Source organism: Zonotrichia albicollis, chromosome 3, assembly GCF_047830755.1.
Source record: "Zonotrichia albicollis isolate bZonAlb1 chromosome 3, bZonAlb1.hap1, whole genome shotgun sequence".
Classification (NCBI taxonomy): Eukaryota; Metazoa; Chordata; class Aves; order Passeriformes; family Passerellidae; genus Zonotrichia; species Zonotrichia albicollis.
Window position 1 is genome coordinate 41858593 of NC_133821.1, and position 26020 is coordinate 41884612.

Sequence of the window (26020 nt, forward strand, 5' to 3'; positions counted from 1 at the left end):
CCATTTCATCCATGTCATTGTGCTGCCTTTCCAGGACCATGAGGGTGCAGCACAAAGAAATATTGTGTTAGTAATCTGATGGAAGACTCCTCAGGGGAGTCAGCTGCCCACAGATTTTGACCTGCACCTTCACAGAATGTTACTTCTCAGTCCCTGGTTGTGCTGGATCCACAGGCCAGGCTGATCTCACTCTTTATTCTGGATGCTGCTCACTTCAACTCCCCAGAAAAAAGTGCTGCAACTACTCTTGGTGCTTTGGGAAGCCCTTGTCTCCCATTAGAAATTCTGGGGGCAACCTGCTCCTGATAGGATTGCATCCAGCTCTTGTTGGCAGCCTGGAGACTGAGCTCTGGCTGTGCCATGGATCCACTCAACACTGAAGAATGATCTTTCCTTTGTGGACAGCCATGGAAGGCAGGACCTCTCCATGCCAGCCAACACCAACCCTGTTACACCAACAGGGAACAAAACTGGGAGAACTCGCCAATCCTGGTGCAAAATTGGCTTTCCCAAACTTGTATGGCTGATACCACCTGGAACAATTATTTTTGCCCAAGATCACTAGATGGCAGAGTGCAGTTGTGTTTAACACTGCAAGGGTGGGAGGCTGTGAAGAGCTGGGACACCTGGGATGATTCCACCAAGAGGCTTGGCAGTGTCTGACAGTGCAGGTATTGGTCCAAGCACCAGCCAGTTGCTGTCTTAAAGGAGGTGTCTGTGGTGACAGGTTGCCCTGTGCCTGTCTGGAGGAGAGTGAGTCTCATATGCCCATGTGGATGCTGCCAATGATGAAGGGAAGGAGGGCGGCCTGGGGCATTTTGGAGCCTCTCTGTGGCAGCCTGGGCCAGCAGGACTGCTTTGTGTCCCAGGAAATGAAAACAGCCATCCCTGCTGGAGCAGTCCTCCATGCAGCAGCCGGGGCTGTCCCACATGCAACATCCCCATAATCAGCAACAAGCCACCTCCAGCATGTGATTCCCAACATGTGATTCCCAATATGTGATTCCCACATAAAACACCTTGCTCCACAAGATGAGCAAGAGGACAGCAGCAGTGGCTCCATGTTTCCCCACTGAGCAAAGCCTGAGCTCATCAAAGTGGCTGCCTCCACTGAGCAGCTCCAAGGTGATAGCTTTAATTAAAAAAAAAAATCTTCAAATGCAATTTACAACTTTACCTGTGGAGAAAATTGCCACTCACCAGGTGAGCAGCTGCTGGCAGCGTTAGCTCTGAGAGTGCTGCCGTCCTTTCACACTGTGCAGGACAGGGTGTGATGAGATTCCCCAGCCCACGGGAGACCTGCAAATTGAAAATGTGCCCTCCGTGTTGCATAGGGAGGTCATTGCAGAGGGAGATTAGGCTGGATCCATCCTAAATTTGTTCATAAAGAGCTGCAGGCTGTAACACGTACAATTACCATAGCATACTCTCCTTTGCTGGAGCTGAATTGAGCTAATGTTGGTCAGACCAGCTTTTTACAGCTTCTGTAGTCCTGTACTTTGATTTAAATGGAAACGAAGTACATGGCCCTTGCAGTTATGGAAGTGTCAATCCAAATGTTGCCACTGTCAGCAGGAAGGGCTGAAAAAGGAGCTTTCAGAAAAGATTGTGACCATATTTACCTCAGCTGAACTGTTGACTCTGAAGTCTAGCTCAAATAAATTGTCAATATTATGTGTGGTTTAGCACAAAAATCCCCTTCCTGGGTTCTTGGTGGAATGTGAACATCTTGGGGATGTGAACAGCCAACCTCTTCCCACTGACATCTCTGTACCTTGTATTCAATGGATTTCTTTTAAGCTTTGTTTATCAGCAAAGTTTTGGTTGTCAGTTGATGGCTGGATATTTCTTTTGAGTGTTACGGTGCCTCCAGCTCTAGCCTCAGCTAGGCAGCAATTCTGGTGGATGAGCTCTTCCCAGCCTCGAAGGGATGCCAGGAGTGATTGTTGCTGGGACACATCTCTCACTCAGATGAACCAGAGGTCTGTTGGTGTGAGAATTTCACAGTGCATTCACCAATAAAAACAAAATAAATAATAAAAGTAAAATATGCAATAAAAGTAAAATAAGCAAAGACGCTTGAAAAGAGCTGATTCCTTGCTGTGGTTTAGGAACAAACAGGGATCTTGGACCTCTGAGAAGGCTGGAGAGGAGATCTGCAAGCACTTATCCTTTAAGTCTTGATTTTGGTCTGACCTGGATAAGGTGTCTAGATACCTAGACTATCAAATATGACTTCTATTTTTGGCCAAAAGACTGCAGTTCCACTTGAGAAATTCACTGACCAGAAATTGAGAAATGGATCAAAGAGGCTTTTACCTTTGTGTTCCTTAATGCTATCCCTGCAGCTGGATAGCATTTTGCAAACAGAGGGATGGGAGCCTGGAGTCTGCCCCAATACTCCTGGCCCTTGGCAGTGATATTGGGGGACACTGCTGGAAAGGCTGAATCCTCCTTGGTGCCCTGAAGCTCCAGACCCTGCAGGATAACTTGCATGGACATTGTGTTCATAGAAGGGCTGCAGCGTGTCGAGCGGAAACCTTTGGGATTCAAGGCTGTTGCTGTGATTTCATCAGAAGCATCTTGAGACTATTCCTTCCTTGCTGAAGATGCAGTGTAAAATGATTCCTTTCTTGTCTCTCTTTCAGTGCCACCAACAATAAGTGTCCCCAAGGGTCAGTCTGCCATCACTGTGCGGGAAGGCTCCAGGGCCGAGCTGCAGTGCGAGGTTCGAGGAAAGCCCAAGCCACCCATCCTCTGGTCCCGGGTGGACAAGGAAACCCCCATGCCTTCAGGGACAATGACAATGGAGACCTACGATGGGAAGCTGCACCTGGAGAGCGTGAGCCGAGAAATGAGTGGGACCTATAAGTGTCAGACAGCCAGGTACAATGGATTTAACATCAGACCCCGGGAAGCCCTGGTGCAGCTCAACGTGCAGTGTGAGTACAGCCATGCAGCGCTGGAGTGCCTGCCTGAATGCCTGTGTACACAAAAGCCTGGAGGCTAGACAGGGTTGACCTTTCTTACTGGGCTGAGCAGACACATCTCTTTTGTCTGGGGACCTTTGAACAGTTTATATTTAATTGGTCAGGCTACATGAGGCTAAGGGCAGGGTACCATAAGGCAAGCAAGTGGAAGGGAGAGGTGTGTATTTGTGTACAAGGGTTTCTATTTCCATGTCAGGGGATGAGTGCATCTTTACCGGGTGTGTTTATGTGCATTACATGTGTGTAAAATACCTTCAGGGTATGCTAGTAAGTTTGTAAAGTCAAGAACTCAAAAGGTGGAAAATGAATGTTATTTAGATCATTTCCACACCACAACGCTTTCTTCAACTTAGTTACCCCTGGATATGCCTGAATCATTTTGCCTGAAAAGCAGGGATAGGTGACAGGGAATCTGTACTCCCAAATGGTTTTCATACAGCTAGGCTGTGAGTAACAGGAAGCTGATACTTAGCAGGTGTGTGGGGTGATTTTGGCTATGGTTCTCCCAGCCCCACTTAAAGGCAGTATCTGTACACAGAGGTGAACATGGAGGGTGGCACGCTGCATTGGGTGACATCTCCATCCTTTCCCTGCAGTGGATTCTCCCTCCAGAGAAGTGAGAGCCTGCTCAGCTCCCTCAGCTGTTGAGGTGTGTTTTGACATGCAGCAGTCTGTGCTCTCTCTCTCTTACAAGGCTTGAAATCAGATTGGGGGAAGGCAGCCAGATAAAATGCCTTGGCTCTCCCTGCAGATCCTGTCCCATTAGTGCAGTGTGATTGCTGAGCACTGGCAGAGTGCTGTGAGCAGCACAGATCTGGCAGGTGTGGGGCAGGCAGGGAACAGGTTAATTTACACCTGGGCATGCTGCCTGTGAGCTGTGAGTGACAAGCCTCCAGACACAGCACAGCAGCACTCATTAGACATGCTGCCACACTTCTCCCAGCCTCGCTCCCCGGGAATAGGAGAAGTGAGACCGGAGCAGACAACCTGGCTGAAGCCAACCAGACAAACTGCTCACAGATGTGAGCTGCTGGGAGCACAGCAATATCAGAGGTGTGTGAAATCCTGCAGGCACTTTGGGTATTTGAAGAGCCCCTTTCAAAATTATCTCTGTCTATTCAGGAGCCTTGCAGGTTTAGATTACAGGATGAGATAGGGAAATATGTGAAGATTTCCATGCTGGTAAGTACATGTGGAGAAGCTTCCCTTAAGCAGGGTGAAAATGGGAATCCTGATTTGAGCTGTTGAGGAAGACAGCCTGGTTCAATCATACTGGACTTGGAAGGACATGGCAGGGAAGGTGACTTTTGGTCACACCAAGAGACAATGACAGATACAGCAAAATTTCACTTGGGAGCCAAGAACCATCACACTGGCTGGTGTCCCCAGTTTGGTGTGGGTGTTTGAAAGCTGTAGAGCTGTGTGGACCTTGCTTGACCCTCCCTGCCCCTGCAGAGGGAGCAGCAGTGCTGAGCTTGGGATGAATTCACTAATACTGGGTGGTCTGGTGGGGGATCACAGACCCGAATCTTGGGCTGAAGGGATAGGACATGATTCCCCACATAAGAAAGATGGTAGGTGCAAACAGAAGCTATCTGGGGTGGGGACTATGATGTGACCCTCAAGAAAGCAAAGATGCAATGAACGTGTGTGTAAAGGGTAGCTGAACACACTTTTCCTACACCTCATCCCATGGCCAAGCAACACTTTATTGTGATTTTGTCCAAGTAATGGTCATATAGTCCACAGGCCAGCCCACCCAAACAGCCCCCTTCCCTTGTCAATCTGTTATGTGTACCTTAGTGGAAGCTGGGTGCATACTGAGTGTTTGTACACCTGAGCTGTCTCCTCCTGCCTGGAAAACATGGAAAGACTTCATGGTGGCACTGCCTGTTCTGTGCCTCAGCAGGCAGCTGGGGTTTCAGTGCTGTCAATTGCTCCTTGCATTAGTATGAAAATGGAAGAAACCAAGAAAATAGGGCAAGAATTGCCCTCATCCCTTTTACACCTCCTCCCTTTCCCTTCATGCATAAAGCAGACCCAGAAACAACACAGTCCCCGTTTATCCCTGTCCTCCTTGTCCATGCCGCTGGGAGGATGTGGGTGCAGCAGGGGCTGCTGTGCTTAATTGAAACACAGCTTTCCAGCGTGGGCAGCTCATTAGTTCGGCGGCTCGCTCTGGAATTCTCATCTTGCTGGAAATGCGGATCGTGTGGCTCCTGCTGCCTCGGTGATGAGAGCTTCTCCCGCTGGGCGCAGGCGTCGCATCCCTGCGGAGGGGCGCTCCCCGCGGGGCCGCGCGTGTGCGCGCATCAGCCGGCGCGTGTGCGCGGACGCGGGAGCGCGCCGGGAGCCGCGCGGGAATCGGGCTGCTCCTCTGATCTGCTCCAGAGCCAAAGTCGCGAAATCAATACAGCAGATCTGATTGGATGTCAGAACCGGTTTCTGTGTTTCCCTTCACCCTTGGTTTTCTCCCTTCATCCTCATGCATATGGTGCTCTGTTGTAACAAGCTAGTCCAGAAATAGGCTTTTCCAACCGCACTGCAATTGTGGAAGGAGAATAAGAAGACAAAAAGAACAAGTCAGCTGTCAAAAAAAGGTGTTTGGACTTTTTAGTATTTTGTTTTGTATTTAGAAAGCAGAAAAAGTTGCTTTTATTTTTGTATTTAGAAAGCAGAAGAAATTGCTTTTCTGTTAGCTTATGAGCTGAAATTGTCTATCATCAGCTCTCTGACAGGATGGATGATCTGTTCCCTGGACTTCTTGGTCTGTAGTGTAGAGCTTTGAAAGATTAATAAGTTTATGAAAGTCTGTGCAGCCGTATATGTCTGTGTTTAAGATGAAGAAATGTTGTATAATGGTTATAGTGAGAGACTGGGCTTGTCAGAACTCCTGGGAATCTACACTTGGATTGGCAATGTCTTGTCATTTTTTCCTGTACCTTCAAAACAGGAATAAAACTGACCCATCTAATCGAAGATTTGTGGAACAAATAACAACCATAGCACTTCTAAGTCTTGAAATAAAAATATTAATGGAGTGGGGGAGTGCTGTTAATAATATCAATGCTATCATTGATACTGTTATCAAGGGGTTTTTCCAGGACCAGGTACTTGCAGAGAATCCCATCAGAAAAATGAATCCTCTGCAGAGGTGTGTTTAAAATCAGAGCTGGGCCACCCTTTGTGGGGTAACTAGTCCAAGGCTGTGAAACACACACTGGGCTTGAAAATGTGCAGCAGTCTGGGTTTTGGAACTCAGTAGTGTCATTTGAGCTGCTGTGTATGAGAAGAGGAAAGAAAGCAGGCATGTGTGGATCAGTGTAAAGGATGCTACTTAGATATTAATTTAGCAAATATGTAACGAAAAACTGAAAGACGTGTATTAGCCATGTAACCTAAAAGGCTGCTCAAAGCAGTATTTGCAGGAATTACACAGGTTGGTAGTGACTTGAAGCTCTGGCTGTTGCTAGAGGCAGCCCTTGAGATGATTGTCTTACAAATGGTGAATATGACATTTGCTCTGTTAGAGCCTCATAAAACAGTGTGGTGAAAATTGCAGTCTTACTACATTTTCCTGCTCGAGTAATATCATGTCATCTCTGATGCTTTGCCAGTCCTGGACAACATCTCATAAACCACTGCACAGCTCCATCCAAGTCCAGCTCAGCCCTCCACTCCTCATCCCACCTGATCCTCGATACATCTATTCCCCTATTTTTCTGCAGATGAGTTTATTTTCCTTCACAGCACTCGCTACGTGCTGTCTCAGGCCCACACCTGACCATCTGAATGGCTTCTCCCCCTTTAGATAACCATCAAAACCTGGTAGAAGAGCACCTGTGTCCTCTGTTGAGTTGTTAATTACTTCACCAAGTTCTGAAGATGAGATGAGCAGATTTTTGCTGCTGCCATTTTTGTCTTTTGCAGAGGTTTTGGTGTCTCTGAGTGCCGAAGAAGAGTAGGAGGAAAGGGCAATAGTTATATGGGGCTGACTTTGTTTTCACTATTCAAGCCTGAAAGTTGGCCCTGTTTCCCACGTTGGGATCACACAGCAGGTGAAATCTTTGCAGGAAGAAAGACTAGGAAAGGAATTCACCTTCTTCTCTGCAATAACATGGCCTGTGAATTTACCTCTTCTGGATCTAAAGTAATAGCCCACAATCATCTGTGACTGATCTCCAAAGGACTACGCTTACTGCCCTTAGATAAAGTTCTGCCACATTAGGCAGCAGGTGGGTTATTGTGCTTTATCTTCAAAGCATAGTGAATGTTAGGTGTAATCAGGAGAGCAGATTGGCATTCCCTTTGGAGGGATGGGTATCAGGACTCCAGGAGCCATTTACAGTCTTAGACACAGGCACTGCTATAGGGCTGGTGGCTGGCAGGTCTGGCTCTGCCCTGACCTGGAGGGCTGCCAGAACACGTCCTGCTGGGGCATCTGTTGCCAGTGTCACTTTAACTAATGTTCAGGTGGGCACAGATATGTTTTCCTATTCAAGCTCACACACTGGCAAATCTTATTCCTGGTCACACATTGTTGACTCATTCCTCTTTAAAATCCTGCTGAAGCCATCGGCTGTACATCAGACAGGCAATAGTCAGCATCAATTCCCCGTGTTATCTGTGTAGCAAACACAAGAGCGGGGAGCAGGGGAGGAGGGATACTGTAAATAAGTAAGAAACATTGCTGGCTCCATGCAACTGGAAATGGAAATGCATTAAACTGTTTCGATCAGCTGTTGGAGCCATAGCTCAATGTCAGTGCTTCTTGCTGGGGCCTTGCCCCCTCCTGAAATATAAGCTTGGATATTAACTGCTCTCTTAAAAGTGCTCTTGAGACGTGTTTTGGGCATGGAGATGTTTTTGCAGAGTGGCTAAGACGGGGCTTTTGGCTGCTAAGAGCTCCCTGCAGCTCTCCCTGCTATGAAGGGAGTCTAAGAGAAATGAGGCTGTCAGGGGCCAGAGCTGACCCCTCCATCTGTGGCTGAGCTGCCTTATCTGTCCTGCTGCTTGGCCATGTGAGCTGCACTGTGGAGCCATCTGCTAAGAATTTTAGACCTGGTTGGTTTAATTTCTGAGTGTATATATTTATAGTGATGGCTTTGTTTTTCTTTATTGTCTTCATTGGTGAAATTCATCCTGATACCCTCCCCCAAGATGAGGAGCACAGTTCAGGAGCTAACTTGGGGGGCAGAAGATGCTTTTTCTGCTCTTGTAGAGAGTGGAGCTTTCCTACTCTTTCATTCATGTTTCATTATTGCTGTTCTCCATGGTACACGTGTTGCTGGCAAGAGAGGGGAACCTCAGGCTCTCCTGCCAGCTACAACTCTGGTGTGTTCTGGATCATTTTACACCATCAAAGGTTTAAGAATGAACTGATGCTCTGGGGCAAGTGTGTCTGTATCCAAAGCCAAAGGAAAGCTGTGCCTTCTGCAAGTTCAGGGTTTGCAACCTTAGAGACTTTAATTGGTAGAAAGAATAAAATAACTCCTAGCAATGGGCATGATATTGAACCACCAGTCTAAACAAAGCCTGACCTGGTAGTTAGGTTTCACTTTGATGGAAATCTTCCCTGCTTCTCCCCACATAAGAGGTTTATGTGACTGAACTGAAAGTATACATGTGATTTCTGCATTTCTCTCAATACACAGCACCCCTCTGCTTCCTTTTTAAGAGCAGAGGGTTTCATTCCTGATTGTCAACACACTTTTTTCCTGCAGTATCTTGTTTGGGATTAAGCTCCTTAGAGCTCGTGTTTGTGCACGCAGCCCTGTCCTGGGTGATATGGCATTAGGATTGCTCTCTCTGCTTCCCAGTGCCCAGGCTGCTAACAACTAATTAGAGTTGTCAGTCTCAGGACAGGCTGAAGTTTTACTCTGTCATGACTGTAAACCCAAATGGCCACAGTTCAGAACAAAGTAATAATCACAGACACTTACAGCTGGCCTCAGATTTGTCATAACAATTACCATGTATTGGTCCTGGGGCCTGATAGATGGAGTCTGTGACAGTGCTCACATCAGTTAAGAATTGGGTCCTCACATGGGCTTGTACCAAAAGTTACTGTGTAGGACTCATTGGTCCTGCCCTCCTGCCAGCCTCAAGCCTTTAAGTCTGGCTGGCTAAGGATGCTTAGCTAAAGCCTTCTTCTTTGGAACACCTTTATGTTCATACAGCAGAGCCCCAGTGCTGGGGTTTTTTTGTAGCATTTGTTATATCCAGTTTTAAAAAAACAAACAAACAAACAAACAAACAACCCATATTTCACAGGGTAAAGCAGTTGTATGAGTTTGGGCTGGTCTGAATTTTTGTCATCAGTGTTTAACAGTTGGGTCTTACCCTGCAAGAGCTGTGGTCTTTTCTCTGCTTGCTACCTTGTGGGGATGGTTCCCATGTGCTGCCACTCACTCAGATTTCTTGGGAAGGGAAGACTCTCTTGTGCCCTGAGAGCTTTCCTGATTCACCTCTTTGATTGAAATTGGTCTGACAGGGCATGTCTGCACCCTGTGGTGGCCAGGAGATACAAGAGACTTCAGACATAAAGCAAAAGGCCCAGATGGCAGGGGGATTTCGGAGGCCGTGGAGCAGATTTTGCAAAGCTGGCATGTCCAGTCTGTGGCACCACACGTCAGATGCAAAGTGCAGTGAGGCCTCCTCGCTGTGCCCTGCGTAAAAGACCATGAAAGGAGAGAGGAAAATCCCCAGATATGCACGTCAGGAAGGTGGGAACCTGCCTTAAAGCTGGAACCTGGGTCTGCTGTGTGAGACTGCAGCCCACCTGCGCTGCCATTCAGCTTCTGTGCAGCTCATTGCTCATTTCTCAGCACCTCTGTGGTTGCAATAATAGGCTGAGTAAAAGCTTGTGTGAGAGCTCGTCGCCTAGAGAGATGAATTTGTTTTTTCAGAAGAGAACTGGTTTAAATCGGTTAATCCATTTCTCAGATATTGTTGGGAGAAACAAATACAGTTCCATAATCTGCCATTATCCTGGGTTTTGGCCAGACTCTGCAGGAAGAGCAACTTTATTGAGAGAGACACATTCACGCTGTACAGTTTTGTCAGGAAGGGAGAGCCAAGAGCTGTATAGACGCAGTGGATGGCAGACAGTCTTGGTCATCTCTCTGTAAGTGTTTGCTCACCTGTGGCCCTCTCAGGGCTGGATACCAAATCTCATACTGTTCTAATGCAGACATTCCTTCTAAGGTTTTCCTGCCATGGCAGCTATTTTCCCTGTAGGACTTGGGTATATATCAACTTGTTGGGATAAGAAACAACTCCAGAATCCACTCAAATGCTTTGTGCTGAGCATCCTGCAAAGCTGTGCATGTTTGTCTCACCCACATATGTGATTCTCTTTAAGTCACAGGAGCATACTGCTGCCAGAGGACTGTCAGACACTTTCCCAGTGCCTCCCATCTTGCCATTCTGAGGAAACTGCTTTGCTTTTGAGTCCTGCTGTTGTCTAGGCTTAGACCATGGGTAAAACCACCTGTATCAAAGTTCTCCGAAGTGCAATAGAGCTGGTGATTCCCAGATTGCATCAAGACAGCCTAGCTGGAGGGAGAGGTTGTCCTGGCTCTGCTTCTGTTTGCACAGGGATGTAACAAACACTGTGAGTACTTTTGCCATATGCTTATCTCCAGTCACTAGGTCAGACACAGTTAGTCTGGCCCTGCAGCTCTGTTGTTTTCTCTTTGGGCCCATGCAGCACCACTAAAGGTCCAGGAGACATGGGAACTTGGCTAAGGCAGAGAAAGCTTTGTGGATCCTGAAATGTGAGGTTATGGGATGTTCTCTGCTAAGGGTGATAAATAGGACTGGTATCTGAGTTCATGGGGAATCTCTTATAGATGGAGGAAAATCCAAAAAAAAAGGTAGAACTTGTGGATTGAGGTAGGAATGATTTAGTGATTGAAATAAAGTATTATATTAGTAGTAATGATAGTAGTGTAAAGGGGAGAGAGATGGGGGAAAAAAAAAAGTAGTAAAGCTCAAGAAAAATAAGTGAAACACAGTACAGTTACTTACAGCTCACTGACCAAAGCCCAGCCCATTCCCAAGCAACAATTGCTGCCTCTCAGCCATCTCCCCCCCAGTTTATATACTGGCCATGACATTCCTTTGGAACATTCCTTTGGTTTGTTCAGGTCAGCTGTCCTGGCCACATTCCCTCCCAGCTCCTGGTGCACCTGCTCACTGGCAGAGCATGAGACAATGAAAAGTAAATGAGTTAAAGCACTGCTTACCAACAACCAAGACATCAGTGCATTTTCAAAATTATTCTCATCCTAAGTACATCACTGTACCTTAATCAAAAACAGAGCACCATACCAGCTACTGTGAAGAAAATGAACTCTGTGCCAGCTAAAACAAGGATGCACCGGCTTCAGCAGTCATGGGGCAAGGGAAGTGGAAGATGGAGCAAATTAGAAACCTGCTGTCAGCTCTCATGTTTTGAGCCAGGGGTCACAGGACAGGAAAAGAGGGAATGGCTTGTCCCTATCAAATTCTGCCTCTTGGTGGTGGAAAGAGAAAGAAGTCATGGACCAGAACTCATTAGGAGAACCAGGAAGTCACCAAGCAAACAAAAATTGTGATTCATTTTCTCATGTTAGCTCTCAGCCTCTGCACAAGGGCCTGAGGCACAGAGAAGTGAAAACAGCTGTCCACACCTGCATAGCAGCATGGGCCATCAGACCTGACACAGGAGCTGTGCCAGGGGAGCAGAGGTCCTTTTCCCTCAGCCTCTTTTCCAGAGAGAATTATGTGGTGCTATGGCATTGTGCCTGTGCCTTTGCTTTCCTATCAGGATTTTTGGGCTGTAAATGTAGCCTGTAGCACCCATGACTGTGCAGGAGCAGAATCCCATGCTACTTTTCACCTGCTCTCTGGGTTCTGGCATTGGAGCAGAGCTATTTCCTCAAGCCCAGGAGGACTGGAAGATTGTGGCAGGCATGTGGAAGTAATGAACAGAATAATGGTGCCACTTTTGAGGAGAGGATTTATGCAGGGAAGCCCCTGAGGCATTCCTGATATAAACAAAAGCCCCAGTAGAAATCTGAGCATCCTGGATGTATTCTGAATTAGCTGTGACCATCCTGACCCCAAGCTCTGAAACAGCACTAATTACATTCACCCCATAGGGAAACTGTTTAAATGAGAATTAAATTTCAGAGGTGCTCAGGCTTCTCTACATCCCAGTGAGTCTCCCTTTTTCCAGTTCTGTGCTAGGATGCTTTACAGGGAGGCTGAGGGCTCTGTTTCTAGCAAGGTCATAGAACTTTTTGGAGCTTTCTGTGGAGCTGCTCAGTCACCACTTTTGGGCTTTTCTACTTGGGCCAGTTTCTGAGCAAGAAACTGTTTTTTCTTTGAAGCCAGGAAATAGTGTTTTCTCAATGAGCAGAAGTAATATTTCCAACATTCACCCCTTTCACCCTATTTCACTTCATATAGTTCCTGATTTCCATTCTCCTTTGCATCTCTATTGCAAACACAAATAAGCACAAGTGTGCACACACTCCTTCCCTTTGTCAGCTATTACTTCTGATTCAAATATAATTGGCCTCCATTACTCGAGGTAGAACAGTTGGTTTTCTTTCATGACCCCAGTAATGAACCTGCAAATCCATCATTAGTCCCAGAAATTGACAGGCATGCCTACATTTCCTATTTGAATGCCTACCTGTTGCATTTTGTTTCATTTTGTAGTCCTTGTTTCTAGGGTCACATGTGGTCACAGGAAACCGTGGAAATGTTGATTGGGAGGAAGCTGACTTCTGAGACTGCTCATTTAGAATCATAAGATTGGAAAAGACCTTCAAGATCACCTCTGGGCTAATACCATCATGGCCACTAAACCATATCACAAAGTGCCACATCCACTTATTTCTGGACTACTTTTAAGGATGGTGAATCCCCCACTTCTTTGGGTAGCCTATTCCAATCTTGACCACCCTTTAGGTGAAAAAATTTTTCCTAATACACAACCCAAACCTCCCCTGACACAACTTGAGGCTGTTTCATCTTCTTGCTGTTTGTATCACTTCATGCCTGGAGAAGAGACTGGCCCTCATCTTGCCACAGCCTCCTTTCAGATAATTGTAGGGCAATAGGATCTCCCCTGAGCCTTCTTTTATTCAGATTGGACAACCACAGCTCCCTCAGTCACTCCTTGTGGGATTTATGTTCTGGACCCTTTACCAGCTCTTTTTGGGCACACTCAATGTCTTTCCTGTAGTGAGGGGCCCAGACCTGAGGACTGGATTCAAGGTGAGGCCTCACCAGTGCCGAGTTCAGGGAGAAAACCCCTGCCCTGGTCCTGCTGGCCACACCACTGCTGGTACAGGCCAGGATGCCATCGGCCTCCTTGGCCCCCTGGGCACACTCTGGCCCATGTTCAGCTGCTGTAAACCAGCACTCCCAGGTCCTTTTCTGCTGGGCAGCTTCCCAGCCACTCTGCCCCAGCCTGCAGTGCTGCAAGGGCTTGTTGTGACCCAAGGGCAGGACCCGGAATTCACTTTGTTGACCCTCCTACAGCTGTTCTCAGCCCATTGATCCAGGCTGTCCACATCCCTCTGCAGAGCTTTCCTATGCTCCAGCAGATTGACACTCCAACCCAAACTGGTGTGTCTGCAAACTGACTGCAATCTGACAATTTCAGATAATTGATAAAGATTAAACAGAGCTATCTTTGACGCTGAGCACTGGGGAACAGCACTTGTGACTGGGATTTTTTGATTCCTGGAAATGCAGGCTTTCCAGCCCCAGTATCCCTGGACCTGTAGGCATTTTTTTTCTCTGAACCCTACCACTAATTGCAGCTTTGGACAGAGCCTGAGGCCCCCAGTACCATGGGTGGCACAGATTAAGAAATATGTGGAGAGATCAATGTTGGTGCAGTGTTGTGCTCTACTTGGCATGCCTTTTCCAGTCCCAGAACCCCTGCGGGTATAACCTTCACAGTTCCCTGTACTCTAAACCCACTGCTAGACTGAAATGGCAATTTGGGATTGAGACTGAGATCTCAAATTCTACAGGTAGTCCAGATTGAAAGATGGTGGAAAGAAAAATAAGATCCTTGATCTATTGTGACCTGCTCTCACAGGCGATGAAACCAGTGCTGCAGATCTCATGCAAATATGCTACAACTTTGGGGCAAATTCAGCCAAGCATTTGACAGGAGGAATTGTTGGGAGTGCCAGAACCAATAGAGGTTCCCAGCAGTGGCTGTGCTTGAGGTCAAGAGAACAATGAGTGACAGTAGCATTTGCACTGATCAGGGATTTTCCTTAGGAAGTGCTGATTGCAAGGAGATGCTCTGCTGTCCTAATCGCAAGCTAGAACACAGTATCTAATAACTCAATGCAATATAGATGAGCTTAATAGCACTGAGTCTGCTGGGATTTTCTGAGCGGTTCATTATTTATGCATAATACAGGCCCTTCAGCCAACATTCTGGCATGCTGTAAAACAGAGAAATGGGGCTTGAGGGAAAGGGAGCAGCCCTCCATCTAAGGTGGTTGCTGGAGAGACTGTAGTAGATCTAAAGGGACAAGAAAATGGCAGCATTTGGCTCAACCAGAGGAAAACACAGCAACTCAAAATAGGGTTCTGTGATTTGGAAATCTTTCTTTTCCCCTTTGGCTGCTAGTAACGAGGCTCTGCAAAAGTCCAAACTTATGCATGGAAGTGGGTAAGTTTTCATACTGATTCACTTTCTTACACATATAATGAAAAAATGCAAATGAAACTATTTTAAAGAAAGGAAGAAAGAGTTGGGTTTTGTGTTGGGATTTTTTGCCTTTTTTTTTTTTAAACCCTTTAGGGAAGCTTATGTTCTCCAATCTGCTTATCCAAAATGCCATGACTCCAGCTTCCCAATCACTATGAGAAAACAAGAGCTCTTTGAATCTCTTTCTTACCATTTTGTGCTGTTTGTCTGGACGAGAGACTTATTTATATGCCAAGCATACTCCCTATCACTGATGGAGCTGAGGAACAAGGAGAGTTTACCTTTGTGCATCTAAACTTGGATTATTTGTACATTTTCAGTGCAGCATCTCCTCACACCCTGAAGTGACAGAGAATTCAGTGTGTTGCTCAGTAAGTTGTTCTAATGTTTTTTTACTCTTGTGGTTCTGTTGTCATCACTTAATCTAAGCCTGTCTCATTTCAGTTTCCAGCTACAAGATCTTTTTATGCCTTTGTCTTCTCACATAACGAGCTATTTGTTATCAGCGGTCTCTTCCTCATGTAGTCTCAGACACCAGAACAAGTAATCTCTTAGCCTTTTCAGTATGCAATCCAAAAAGAGTCTCTTTAGCTATTCATCACAAGGCATGTTTTCCAACCCTATATTTATTTTTATAGCCCTCTTCTCATTTTTTCTCAACATCATTCTGTCAGCATGGCCACATGTATTAAACAGGCTTTCAGAAATTATCTCACCAGTGCAGATGTGATGCCCATCTCACAATATGTTTAGTGAGCTTTGGCTTAACCATCCAAGGATTTGGACATCTTTGGACCACAGAATTAAGCTGAAAGCTGATGTTAATGGGTTACGTTAACTCAGGCTCCTCTTGGAGTCATTGTCTCTTTCCTTGCAAGAGTGACACATTCTTTCCTCAACAGTTTTCTTTCAAGAACCATTACATTATGACCTTTAAAAGTCCCTACCACCCCAAACATTCTATGGTTCTGCCAATATCCAGGACAAATCGAATGAAGTTCCCAAAAGACTATTCCATCAGGCAAGCCAAATAGTCCTGTAAGAGGTACTTCTTTATCATTTACTGCTACGTGTTTTGTATCTTCTAGAAATGTTGGTTCTTGTATTGACACAGGAGCTTGGGGATGGTGATTGTCACTTATCGCTGCCTTTGTGTGGGAGGGAAGGAAGCACAGCCCATGCCAGATGTGCCAAAGTGTGCACCCAGCCACACCAGCTGCAAACAGATGTGAGGTCATTCAAAAACTAAAGGTGGTCATGTGTGATGTTGGCTACACAGCCTGAACAGGGCGCTTTATAATTGATAATACTTTAGCTTTGCCAAGCTGCTCTCTGGGTCTCTGACCTTGATGGAGATGTGAAACAGCATCAGTTTAAGAGGTTCATGTGGGTTCTTTCTAGAGATGTCTTCCTAGAATAGGTGTTCCCTCTCACTAGAGAGATCCCAATGGTGCATGTAGCCATTTAAAATTTCTTTTTGAACTCTTCCAGTTAATGTGTTTTTAATCTGCTTAATGTGGGCTGCATTTGAGTAGTATTACATCTTCAATTAGTCTGTCGTGTGGAAGCAAGCCAGGTTCTTTCCAAAGCCTGAGGATGTTATGACAAGATAGTTACTTTTCTTGTTGCTTTCTCAAACACTACCCGGTTTGTCTGCCAAGGACCCATAAAACCATATTAATCATCATTCATTTTGAGCTTGGAAGGTTGCATCCCACATTCATCTTCCATGAGTTTTTTTATGGAATCAGTGAGGAATAAAAAGGTTTATTGCTCTTTGTTCTGAGGTTTCATCTGCTCAGGTTGTCCCAATGATTTGATTTCTACCTCCATAGGCAGTGCTTGCATGGAGGGTACAGAATAATTTTATCTCCTCTGGTGTTCACAAGGTGCTATCACAAACTTTCCCTCAATGGTCCAGCTGGACAAAATTTTCCCTTTTATACAGAAAAGATCCCTTTTCTACAGAAAGTAGATATTTTACTACTTTCTGTGTCAGTTTTAAGATTTTTATGATCAGTTGATAGTCTACCATTTTTGTACTGATGAATTCAGATCAGGGTACATAGACCTAGCCAGAGTCTTACAAACAGACATAGTCTGTCTTTCCTGCTTCTCTGGCTTGTATCACAGATTTAGCCACAAGTATTTCCAGATTTAAGTCCACGCATGTTCTTTCCAAAACTGTATGCAGAATTATATTTAATTCCTGCCTACTACAGTGGTATGTCTCAGCAAATGTTGCTGAAGCTGGTTTAAAATGTCCTTTTTACCTGGGATAGCTGATTCTGGGAAGCATTATTATTTATTACAGAGAAGGCAGAAGGAGCAGGATGCTGTGCTGCAGTGTGTGCTGGTGCAAACCCTCAGAATGATGATTGCTGGTGGATTGACTCAGGCCAGGATCCACTTTCAGATCTTGATGCAGTGAGTCAGAATGAGGAAGGAAACAGCCTTAACTTTTGTGCCCCAGGAGAGTTGAGAATGAGAATAATGAAAACGAATGGAACCAATTTCAGATCTTTATGTATTGGACCAAAATCCAAGAATTGGAAGAAGAAATAGGTTGTCCTTCCCACTCGTCCTGTGTTTCACCTTGGCTGGAGCTGAAGCTCTCCTTGGCCAACACAAAGAAGTGAATGTAGGAGATAGGCCTACATTGCAGGGATGCTGCTCATCCAAAGAGTTCTGCTGTACTGGCCCAGTTTGAGGTCAGCCATGGAAAATCGAATGTCAGATCAGATTTATCCTGTGAATGAGACTGTTAATAAACTTTGCTCTCCTGATCCAAGTCCAGATGAGATGGGACAGAGCCGATAGCCAGATGGGGAGTTTGAGGAGCAGGCTGCTGTCCTTGAATGGTTGCCAGCTCTCTCACTGGCCTCCTTTCTGTGCCTTCTGCTGCAGAAGAGACCCCAAGCCCTGAAAAGTGATTTCTGGGAGCCCACAGCACCTGTGAGTTCAGAAGTGAAAGTGGTCTCCCTCATGCAGGAAAGACAGGGGCTGCAGGGCTGCACCTGCTTCAGCAGCAGGGCTGGTGTGCCTTGGGAAACACAGAGCCAGTGTCGAGAGAAGACAGGGGGTTTCCAATGCAGGAGTAAGTCCATATCATTCTCTGAGGTGGGTGATATTGCCCATTCCTGAAGAAATGGGACTGCCAGATCCTCTGCTGCCTCCAAAGGCAGGCAGCATCTTTTGGAATAAAGTACAGGGAGATGATTCTCCCAATGTAACCAACAATCTGTTGAAGGTACGTTCATGAAAAACTATGACAGTACTAATAGGACAGATAAAGTATTTTTTAAGTAATTAATTAATAGAGGGGGAGTTGGACAAAGGTCCTTGTGAATGTCACACCTTTTAAATGTGTGCAGGCGATGGTGTGAAGGATGGAGGGGAAAAACAGGATGTACAGATGGCAGAGATTGTGGCTGTTTGGCAGCTGGCTTTTTGAAGTCAGTCACTGTTCTGAAAGACCTCAGCCATTTCATCTGAAGACCTCCTGAACCCATCCTCATTTTTCCATCCTTTGCCCGTGATTGATTTTATCTACCTTGATTCATCCAAAAATGATGATGACAATGATGAAGCAGTAACCATCCAGGGAATGACAGTAGAAATGCTTACAGTAAAAAATGTTCTTGCCTCTCCTTTCTCTTTGCTATATATACTGATCCCATGTTTTTAAATTGCATGCATTTCTTGAGTTCCTGTATGCACTGCTCCCCTTGTTACATTAATTCTTATGGGAAAAATGGCTTTGATATCTGTTGACCTCAGCTGTTTCATCTATGAGCCTGAGCGTTTGCCATAAATCTTTTAGTCTGAGCATCCTTTCAGCCTCTTTCTGAACAGTTACGTTTTCATTGTCGTCATCTTCCTCAGATGAATCAAGACCAATCAAGGGTGAAGGATGGAAAGATGGGGTAATGATGGCAGTTTGTAGAGCAGGATATTAAACAACTGGCAGCAGAACTCTGAGGTAGCAGATAGAGAAGTGATTGAGAACTGAGCATTGCTTTACACAGAATTCTTCATCCTTGATCCAAATTCCCCACTAGGTCTGTAGGAGAAGCTGAGGAACAGCCTGTTTTGTGTGGGGAAGCTTGTCTTCTTTCCACTCTGTAGATAAATGGTGAACCCCTGTATTAAGTCTTCCTGGTCCTTTTTGTTTATTTCTGTGAACAATGATTTCAAAGTAAACATATTAAGGAGTGCTGGTTAGTATTTGATTATATTAATTGCTTTGGATGGCCTTCCTTCCCCTACTGGGCTCTTTCTGACTTGGATCTCTTCCCTTTCCAGCTCTGGTCCCACCTCACCAACATTAAAGCAGGTCTGATTTCTTAATCAATGTTTCTGATTCTGACTGTGCTGCCTCTCACTTTGCCTGCCTGTTTGGAAAGCAGCTGTGGGGGGATTGTCTTGTGGTCTCAATTTAGTTTTCAAACTGAAAACAGAAGGTGAGGTAATGCTGTGGTCCAGTTGTGAGCAGAAGACGCTGATGCCCTGCAGCCCTGACAATAACTGCATTTCTAAGGCAGGGGCTCTTCTCTGTTTTGACAGGATTGCAGTCCTCAGAGGTACTTTTCTCCTGCAGCCTCCCTGCTTTTAAATTTCAGTTCTTTTATTAAAGGGGTGTAAATATATGGAAGTAATTGAATTGTTGTGGCAGCTGGCAATGGAACAGGAGCTATTGGATTGATGCTTGGAGGCAGCAGTCACCTCTGCCCAGTTGCTCCTCTGGTTGGGGGTGCTCTCACCTCCAGGAGACAAGGGGGAATTCAAACAATTCCTTGTAGGAGGCAGCTGCATTCTCTGGACAGGAGCCCTGGTGGTGGCACTAATTGGACATTTCCTGGAGTCCAGAGCTTTCTCAGTGTGTCTGCTATGGGGAATGTGCAGGCTGGTGCCTGTTTTGCTGCCCAGGTGAGCTCTGCTGTGGCACGCAGCACTTGGAGCACAGGAGGTGTCTCCTGTCCAAGAGCAGGATACGCTGCCCGGGTTTCAGGTGTGTGTTAGACTCAGCTTACTGATCAGCTCATCAAACAAGGGGCACTTGGAGGTTCATGGGGAAGGGGGGCACTGGCCACATCAATGCATTTCTTTCACTCTGCATTCATCCCACCTAGCAGAGCTGGGAGGGCTGGCATCACCTTAAGGTCTCTGTGCACATGCAGGACAGAGGCTCGTATGCCAGCTGGGAATTCCTGCCATCTGAATCATCCTCTGGAGATGTCCCTCTCACTTAACAGCCTTGGAAGAAGGTAGCATTCCTAAGATGAGTGTTTCAATGAATTAAAATGTGATAAATTTGAGCTTTAAAGTCCTGCTTCAGCTAGCACCAGCTTTACTGTCAAACTTGGGGAGGGGAGGTTATCAGTCCTTTCCCAGTTGTTCCAAATCTTTCTCAGGAGTGTGGAGGGCCTGTACTAGGATGATGAACTTCATAGATTAGCTGTTTTCCCTCTATTTTCCCTTCTTTACACCCTGAAGATAGTACAGAGTTAATTACTAGGACATGAAAACATCTATGGAGAAGACTTGCAGTAGGCTTAAACTGCAGCAAGGGAATTAGGTTAGATGGTAAGAAAAATTACTGAAAAACTCTGAAGTAAGAGGAAAGATGTGGATTCTTTGCTTTGGAAAAATCTCATTTATTCTTTTTTGTGGGGCTGGTTTTGGGTTTTTAATTCTTTTCCTTAGTTTGCACTGGCAATGAGTTGCTTTATTCCCAGAACTGCCCAGCTGAGTAGCTCACCTATGAATTATTGAATAGTAAGATAACTGCTTCTCTGCCAAAAGTTAATGCATATAGGATGCTTTTGGGCAAAGAATATCATTGGTTGGCTGTTAGTGAATATTTGCATCTAAACTATTTATATGCTGTTGGGAGTGGCGTGTCACTGCCAGCCCGATTTGTTAAACAGAGGTATTTAATAACAGATGCATGGGTATGAGGTGACACCTTGTTATCTTGTGGAAGACTTTCAGAACCTGAGTGAAGCATTGGTGGTCCGGCACTGCTACACATGGGAGGGCTCTCCCCTTGTGGGTATGTGTGTGGGCAGGAGAATGAAGGCTGGGCAGAACCACCCTGGCTGCCATGTTGCTTCACCATGTTATAATTAGCAAACTTGGTTGCGAGCTAGAGAAAATATTTTCATGTTAATCTGTTTGGGGTTATGCCATTGGTCTGGCAGTACTTGAAGGTATTAGTTTTGAAATGTCCACTCTCATCCTCTGTATTTCTCCAGTGAATAACTTGGCTGGTTGGGTGGTGTATGGGTGGGGGAAGGCTTTGCAGCATGCAGTTCACATATAAATGTGCATGTGTTTTCTGTCCATGCAGCATCTTTTTCTACTTATCTTTTTCAGTTAGGGGAGTGCACTGTTTTAAAATGAGACACTGGAAGTTAAGTGAGGCATGGGAATGGGGTGGCTTTACACTGCAGAAGAATACTTGTCTTTGTAGCATCTTGTTTGTGTGAATTAATTGGGCAGTGAGTCTGAGTGGCATTCCAGCATGTCTGGGACAGATTCTCTTTGAGGAGGCCTATCTGTGAGGCTAAATGTCTGGAAATTCCCACCCAGGATGGACTTTCTTCAAAGCACTCTGTAAAGCAAGCAAGGGATCTCATGTATTAATCAGCACAGTTCATCATGCAGATGAGGAAATCCTTTAGTAAATCCCTCTTTATTAATAGGTGAAGACTGGTTGAGCTAATTGGCTTGGAAAGTTCAGGGAAGAGGAAAGCAGAAAAGCTGGTAGTGAATACATTTCATTTGCTCTTCTTTTAAAAGCAGTCAACTAGCACAGAACTAAGCATTCTCTGAGCCCTGCCTCTTCAGACCCTGCACTCACTTGTCTAGCAGAAAATTCACTCAAACAAATTTGTTTTCTTTGAGATAACAATATTTGCAACTTGGCTTTCAAGCACTATGCAAAACCCACATGTTTTATCTCTTCATGCATGGAGAGACTGAAGTGCAAAGGCAAAAGCCGTATAAGATAAAAGAATGAGATTTGGCTTTTAGCTGAAACAGGTTGAGCTAGCCTTCCTGTATCTCCCTTCTTCTAACTACTCAATTATATATTAAACAAGCATATGAGACTGGGCTTGTAAATTTGGGTTGGATATTTGTCTCCACATGGAAAACTGCTGGTGCCTAATGTGTGTTCCTAGGGTATGGGGTGTAGGTGCAGTTGCAAGGAACAGAATTGCTCAGTTGTGATTTCCCAGCCCTGTGACAATAAAAGAGCTTCCCTTTTGTTCAGGTACAGAGTTCTGGTCTCTCCTGGAGCTGAAACCATGGAATTTTCTTCCTGCTATGAGAAAAGGGTTGCAGCATCTTTGCTGTCTGTGATATCTTTCTTGCCCCAGGTTATGGATTGGGGGTTGGAAAAGGGAGGCATCCTTTGCTGAGGTTGCTTTGGTTGTCTAGAGATTAGGGAAGACTGCATCCAGCAGTCTGCAAAAGGATACCTATAAGAAATTAAATGGATGCTGGATAGACTCATAGAGGTCTCAAAAGGTCCAAATAGCTGCCTGTGCTGATTTGCTTTCTAGAGAAAAATGACTCCCTGTTGTCATTAGCTTCTTCAGCTAAGAACTGTAACTAACCACTCTGTGCAGTCCTTCATGCCAGGTTATCTGTGTGTTGTTTGCAATGCTAGTCCTACAAATGGGTGGTCAGTTGGGTCTCACCAAGGGACATGGTGCAGACCAAAGTCAGGAGTCCCACTGGTGCTGTGATGCACAGCTAAGCTTTGAGGCAGTCGGTCAAATGAGAGGATGAGAGCTGCTGAAATTAAGCAGCTTTCTAATCCAGCACAGTTTGCTATTTTCATCACTCGTGTCACATACTGCACTGTCTAGATTTAAATTAAAAAATTAAAGACTGGTTCTGGAGGATAAAGGAGAGGGTGTTTCTCACAGACAGGGAGTTCTGGGCTAAGAGTGGAAGGACCAGGATATGGGTCCCAATATGCAAGGGATAGTGAAAGTAAGGATGAAGGACTCCTGCGCTGTTTTTGTCTGATCTGTGTGTGTGTGTGACCTTGTTTAGGGCATCTTTCTCTTCATGCCTCTCCTTTTCCCCATGACATTGCTGTGCTGTGGGGGTCTCTGCAGCAGAGGAGGTGTTGTGGGAAGTAAATTCCTGTAGCAAAATAAGAATGTAGCAGCCCATGGCAGCTGCAGACGCTGGGGGTGCAATGCTGGCCGCTCACCACCCACAGAGATGGCTGTTGTCAGCTGTACGTGGCTACATGGGGGACACGGCTGCTTGTGAGTCAGAAAGCAGATTATGAGAGAGCTCCCTAGCTCTGACAACCTTTCCAAAACAAGCCAGCATTTGAGATTTGGTCAGGTTATACTATTCACTGTTACCAAATTGCAGTGGGAAAGCAGAATTTGCGTGTGTCTTGCATAGTAGTGCTGTCCTGTGATGTCTAGGATGTTCAACCTTTTCAACTATTGCCTGAACAGTTTGTATGACGTCCGTTCACTCAATGCTCCCCTGTTCTGCAGATCCTGGTTTGTCTTTAAGCTTGTCACTGATTTCTATGCATAAGTCCACTTCAACAGAAGCCTTTCTTTGCCTTTCATCCATACTGGATTGAGCAGCCTCATGACAACATTGCCAGTTTCTAATTTAAGGGAATTTTTTTTCTCTCTATTAACCCCACAAGTAAAAAGCTTCAAAGTGCATCTCTGCTATCCTGGGATACTCTGACTTCATCACTGGTGAAAGAAACATCCCTGCCTTCTGGGGGGTGTCTGAATTTGATGGGAACCTGCAGCAATCTGACAGCATTGCAAAGGCCAAGTATCCCTTGCTGAGCTATGCCCAAGCAGGACAGCACAGTGACAGTGAAAGCAGAGGCTGTGGTCTCTCCATTGAGCTGTTGTAAGGAAAAGCCCTAGTTTAGTTTTACCTTTTCTCAAGGCTAAAACTAAAACAGACTTGAACCAAGCAGCTATAACTATAAACTGTGAGAAGACACTTCTGACACACCTAGCCGGATCAGCATTTCTGTTCTGGTTATTTCCAGTAAAACTAAGAAAATAAGAGGCTATTGGGACACAAAGCAGCACTCCTTGGTGCTTGACATCTCACTGTTGTGCTTCCCTCTCCGCTGCCCTTCCTCACTGTGAGCCGCATTAGCTCACCAGCCCTTTGGTGCAGAGCATCTGCTCTGGCTCACAGGAGGAGCTGCCTGCAGCCCAGCTTTGCTTTAGGGTGCCTGGAGTAGGCTGCCTGTGTTTGGCTCACTGGAATTGCTCCTAACCAGCTAATTCTGCTGCAAAGACAGAGCATCCTGCCTTGTGTTCTGCAGCAGCAGCATCTCAACAAGGCTGGTGAAGGACCCTCACTTCAACACTGCCTCTTTACCCCTTTCATCACTGCTGTTGCCAGCAAGCTCTTCTAGAGTTAAGCTGTGTGCTGAGAGAGAACAGTAATTGTCTATAATTGTTTGCTGTGTTTCTTGCCAAGCTATCCTGAAGTTCTCTATGTGCACAGAGGGTTTTTTTTACCTTCTGGAAGCCTAGCAACTTGCTGCCTGCCATGTGGAAGCTACTTAAAAGTGCACTTCTGATACCGGTGCTGGATTTCAAGGGAGATACAGGAAGGCATTTGAGGAGCCTCTGGATGAGGACTCACCTTTGGAACTGGCCTAAAAACTTAAAGAGTATCATAGCAGCTTAGCAAGCCAGAACAGCCAAATACAACTTCCTTATAGCCAGCAGAAATGCTGCTTCCCTGTGAGTGTAAGAAGCACCTTGAAAATCATTATCCTCTTTGCAGCTCCCTAAAGGTGTCTGTGCAGGGCTGATGTCACAGGTCTCTTCTCCAAGACAGCCCCCCATGTCAGGGGTACTGGAGCTGTTCAGTTCCCAGTTCTGGGGAGTAGCAGCACCAGCTCATTTAAACAAGCTTTCCTTTGCCTTTAAGCCAGAGGAAAAGAGCAGAAACAGAAAAGGCTGTGTTGTTAGCAGTCAGGTTTTATGGACTGAATCCCTGCCTTTGTGGTGAATCTGCCTTTTGTGTTTAACCTCCTTGAACAAGTGTGAGCTCCCCAGTAGGCATTGGAGGCCAGAGCTGATGTCTGGCTCTGCAATTGCTGTTGACCTTCCTTTGTTTTCATATCCATTGGGAACCTTGGGGAATAACTGACCCCTGGTGTAGTTCTCTATACTTTGTAGTGATGGGATAACCTGCTTCAGTTCTCTCTCCAGAAAACCCAGGAACTCCAGGACTACCTGAAGAGTTAATATTCATTGTGTGTTTTCTAGTGCAAGAGACAAGAGGAGAAAATATAATCAATTTTTAATTGATAGACACTCTTTGCAAGATGGCAACATAGTCCTGGAGCCTGTCCCAGTGCAAATCAAGTAAATCCCGTTTTCCAGCTGAAGAAGACTAAATATCTTCTGCATCCTTGGCTGCCCTGGTGTTCCAGTGACCTAAGGAAGCTCTGGAGCATCCCAGCCCTGTTCCTCTGTGACCCTTTGCCAGCCCAGACACTCCCACATTGAGGCCCAGGAGGGCACTTTCCTTGCAGCATGTCTTTGCAGGGACTTTGTCCAGTTTCAGACCTTGTCCTCTGTCCCAGCCCCAGACCTGGCACAGTTAGATTCAGTGAGGGAAGCTGCTTTCCAACCCCTCTCTCTCCTCCTCAGGAGATAGACTGCTCTGAGTACATCTGAAGTGTCTGTGCCATTTTTTGAGCCTTCTTTTTTCTCTTCTCTTCTCTTCTCTTCTCTTCTCTTCTCTTCTCTTCTCTTCTCTTCTCTTCTCTTCTCTTCTCTTCTCTTCTCTTCTCTTCTCTTCTCTTCTCTTCTCTTCTCTTCTCTTCTCTTCTCTTCTCTTCTCTTCTCTTCTCTTCTCTTCTCTTCTCTTCTCTTCTCTTCTCTTCTCTTCTCTTCTCTCCCCTTTTTCTCTTTCTTTTCCCTATATCACCAGCTGGCCTAGATTATAATGTGAGACCCCACTGGCTTCAATTAAGGATCAGATGTGACTGAAGAAATGGGATAGCAGCTAGGGATGGAGATGATACATGCACGGCACTAGGTCTAATCAAACAACTTCTCACATTATTCTCACTGTGAGGTAGGAGACGTGAGAGCCAAAGGCAAGTCAGCACTCGAAGCACTGGCAGAGACACATCCCCAGGAAAGCCATCCCTAATGAGCTGACCGTGCCGCTCAGCACGGCAGCCCCAGCTCAGGCAGGGCTGCTTTTAATCCACCTAAGCACAGCAAAGGGCCCAAAGACAGAGCTGAGAACA

General features: G+C 45.7%; 1 protein-coding gene across 4 annotated transcripts in view; it reads left to right on the forward strand.

Moving 5' to 3' along the window:
- The window catches only part of MDGA1 (MAM domain containing glycosylphosphatidylinositol anchor 1), a 148552-nt gene that overhangs the window by 64528 nt on the left and 58004 nt on the right, over positions 1-26020 (forward strand). For all 4 annotated transcript variants that reach the window (XM_074538622.1, XM_074538623.1, XM_074538624.1 and 1 more), the window contains exon 9: positions 2649-2942. In XM_074538622.1, coding sequence (XP_074394723.1) covers positions 2649-2942 — 294 coding nt within the window. The remainder of the gene's footprint in view (positions 1-2648; positions 2943-26020) is intronic.